Source organism: Palaemon carinicauda, chromosome 26 (genome assembly GCF_036898095.1).
Source record: "Palaemon carinicauda isolate YSFRI2023 chromosome 26, ASM3689809v2, whole genome shotgun sequence".
In the NCBI taxonomy this organism is placed as follows: Eukaryota; Metazoa; Arthropoda; class Malacostraca; order Decapoda; family Palaemonidae; genus Palaemon; species Palaemon carinicauda.
This window is the reverse complement of record NC_090750.1, coordinates 76,604,168-76,606,304: the sequence shown is the minus strand read 5'-3', so window position 1 is coordinate 76,606,304 and position 2,137 is coordinate 76,604,168. Positions and strand designations below refer to the sequence as shown.

The 2,137-nt window shown below is 35.8% G+C and overlaps 2 protein-coding genes across 2 annotated transcripts; both read left to right on the top strand.

Annotated features, from left to right (window-relative positions):
- The first annotated feature begins 435 nt into the window (after positions 1-435).
- Positions 436-840, top strand: LOC137620013 (uncharacterized). The gene has a single exon (XM_068350293.1). The coding sequence runs from the start codon at positions 436-438 to the stop codon at positions 838-840; it is 405 nt and encodes a 134-aa protein (XP_068206394.1).
- Positions 841-1,130: 290 nt separating this feature from the next.
- Positions 1,131-1,724, top strand: LOC137620012 (protein phosphatase 1 regulatory subunit 7-like). The gene has a single exon (XM_068350292.1). The coding sequence runs from the start codon at positions 1,131-1,133 to the stop codon at positions 1,722-1,724; it is 594 nt and encodes a 197-aa protein (XP_068206393.1).
- The last annotated feature ends 413 nt before the right edge of the window (positions 1,725-2,137 follow it).

Here is a 2,137-nt window from a genome sequence, read left to right as displayed (position 1 = left end):
AGAGAGAGTAAAACAGGTGATTTGAACTCGACGTCCAGGCTAGTCTGTCACGACGGACAAGACTCTCCAATCAGGGCCCATTTCGCTGAGGACGATATAGTTCAACCTCGACCCGACGGCCCCCTACTGACCTGACATGGCTTCTGTTTCATGCGGCAGTTACCGATGAACGTAACAATCATCCTAAGGAGGAGGAGGAGGGGGCCGGGGAGGTCATTCACGACGCCGGGAGGGGGGCGTCGCGGGGAAGAAAGATCACTGGGCAGCGTGATTTAGATGGGAAAGGGAGACGAGTAGGAGGGATAGAAGGGAGGAGGAGGAGGAAAAAGAACAGTAGTAAATATAGGTATAAGCATAAGATATATAAATTCAATAGCTTTGTGTCCTACATATCATATTGGCCCCCTCTAAAATGGCCTACAGAAATTAGAGGACATGAATTTAAATGACCTACAGAAATTAGAGGACATGAATTTGAATGACCTACAGAAATTAGAGGACATGAGTTTAAATGACCTACAGAAATTAGAGGACATGAGTTTAAATGACCTAGAGAAATTAGACAGCACGAGTTTAAATGACCTAGAGAAATGTGACAACACGAGTTTAAATGACCTACAGAAATTAGAGGACAGGATTTTAAATGACCTACATAAATTAGATGACATGAGTTTAAATGGCCTACAGAAATTAGAGGACATGAGTTTAAATGGCCAACAGAAATTAGAGGACATGAGTTTAAAAGACCTACAGAAATTAGATGACATGAGTTTAAATGACCTACAGAAATTAGATGACTTGAGTTTAAATGACCTACAAAAAATTAGACCATGTGTTTAAATGACCTACAGAAATTAAGAGGACGTGAGTTTAAATGGCCTAGAAAAATTAGAGGACATGAGTTTAAATGGCCAACAGAAATTAGAGGACATGAGTTTAAATGGCCTACAGAAATTATACAACACGAGTTTAAATGAGCTACAGAAATTAGAGGACATGATTTTAAATGACCTTCATAAACTAGAGGACATGAGTTTAAAACAGCCTACAGAAATTAGAGGACATGAGTTTAAATGGCCTACAGAAATTAGAGGACATGAGTTTAAATGGCCTACAGAAATTAAAAGGACATGAGCTTAAATGACCTACAGAAATTAGAGGACATGAATTTAAATGACCTACAGAAATTAGAGGACATGAATTTGAATGACCTACAGAAATTAGAGGACATGAGTTTAAATGACCTACAGAAATTAGAGGACACGAGTTTAAATGACCTACAGAAATTAGAGGACATGATTTTAAATGACCTACATAATTTAGAGGACATGAGTTTAAATGGCCTACAGAAATTAGAGGACATGAGTTTAAATGGCCTACAGAAATTAGAGGCCATGAGTTTAAAAGACCTACAGAAATTAGATGACATGAGTTTAAATTACCTACAGAAATTAGATGACATGAGTTTAAATGCCCAACAGAAAGTAGAGGACATGAGTTTAAACGACCTACAGAATTTAAAGGACATGAGTTTAAATGGCCTACATAAATTAGATAACATGAGTTTAAATGGGCAACAGATATTAGATGACATGAGTTTAAATGGCCAACAGAAATTAGAAGACATGAGTTTAAATGACCTACAGAAACTAGAGGATATGAGTGTAAATATCCTACAGAAATTACAAGAAATGAAAAATAAGTCACTTAAAAGGTTTCAATAAATAACACAGTTTTAACCGCAAGTAATCAGTATAGAAACATATTTGAAAGGCTACGATTTGTTTCCATTAACATATCATACGATAAGGAACAATTGAAGTCGTCTATTTGCGATTTGATTCCAAGGGCAACGTAATTAGAATAATTTAGGAAAAGCTCAAAAAGGCAACAAACGGTTAAAGGCGGTAATCAAAAGTTGATTCTTCATGACTACTAACCCTTCCTGGAGCCCTAGGGCTTATAGCATCCTGCTTTTCCAACTAGCGTTGTAGCTAACCTAATAATAATAATAATAATGAAAATAATAATAATAATAATAATAATAATAATAATAATAATAATAATAATAATAATAATAATACTGTACCCGAGCCATAAAAAATAACGTCTAAATATAAGTAGACATGCACACGAA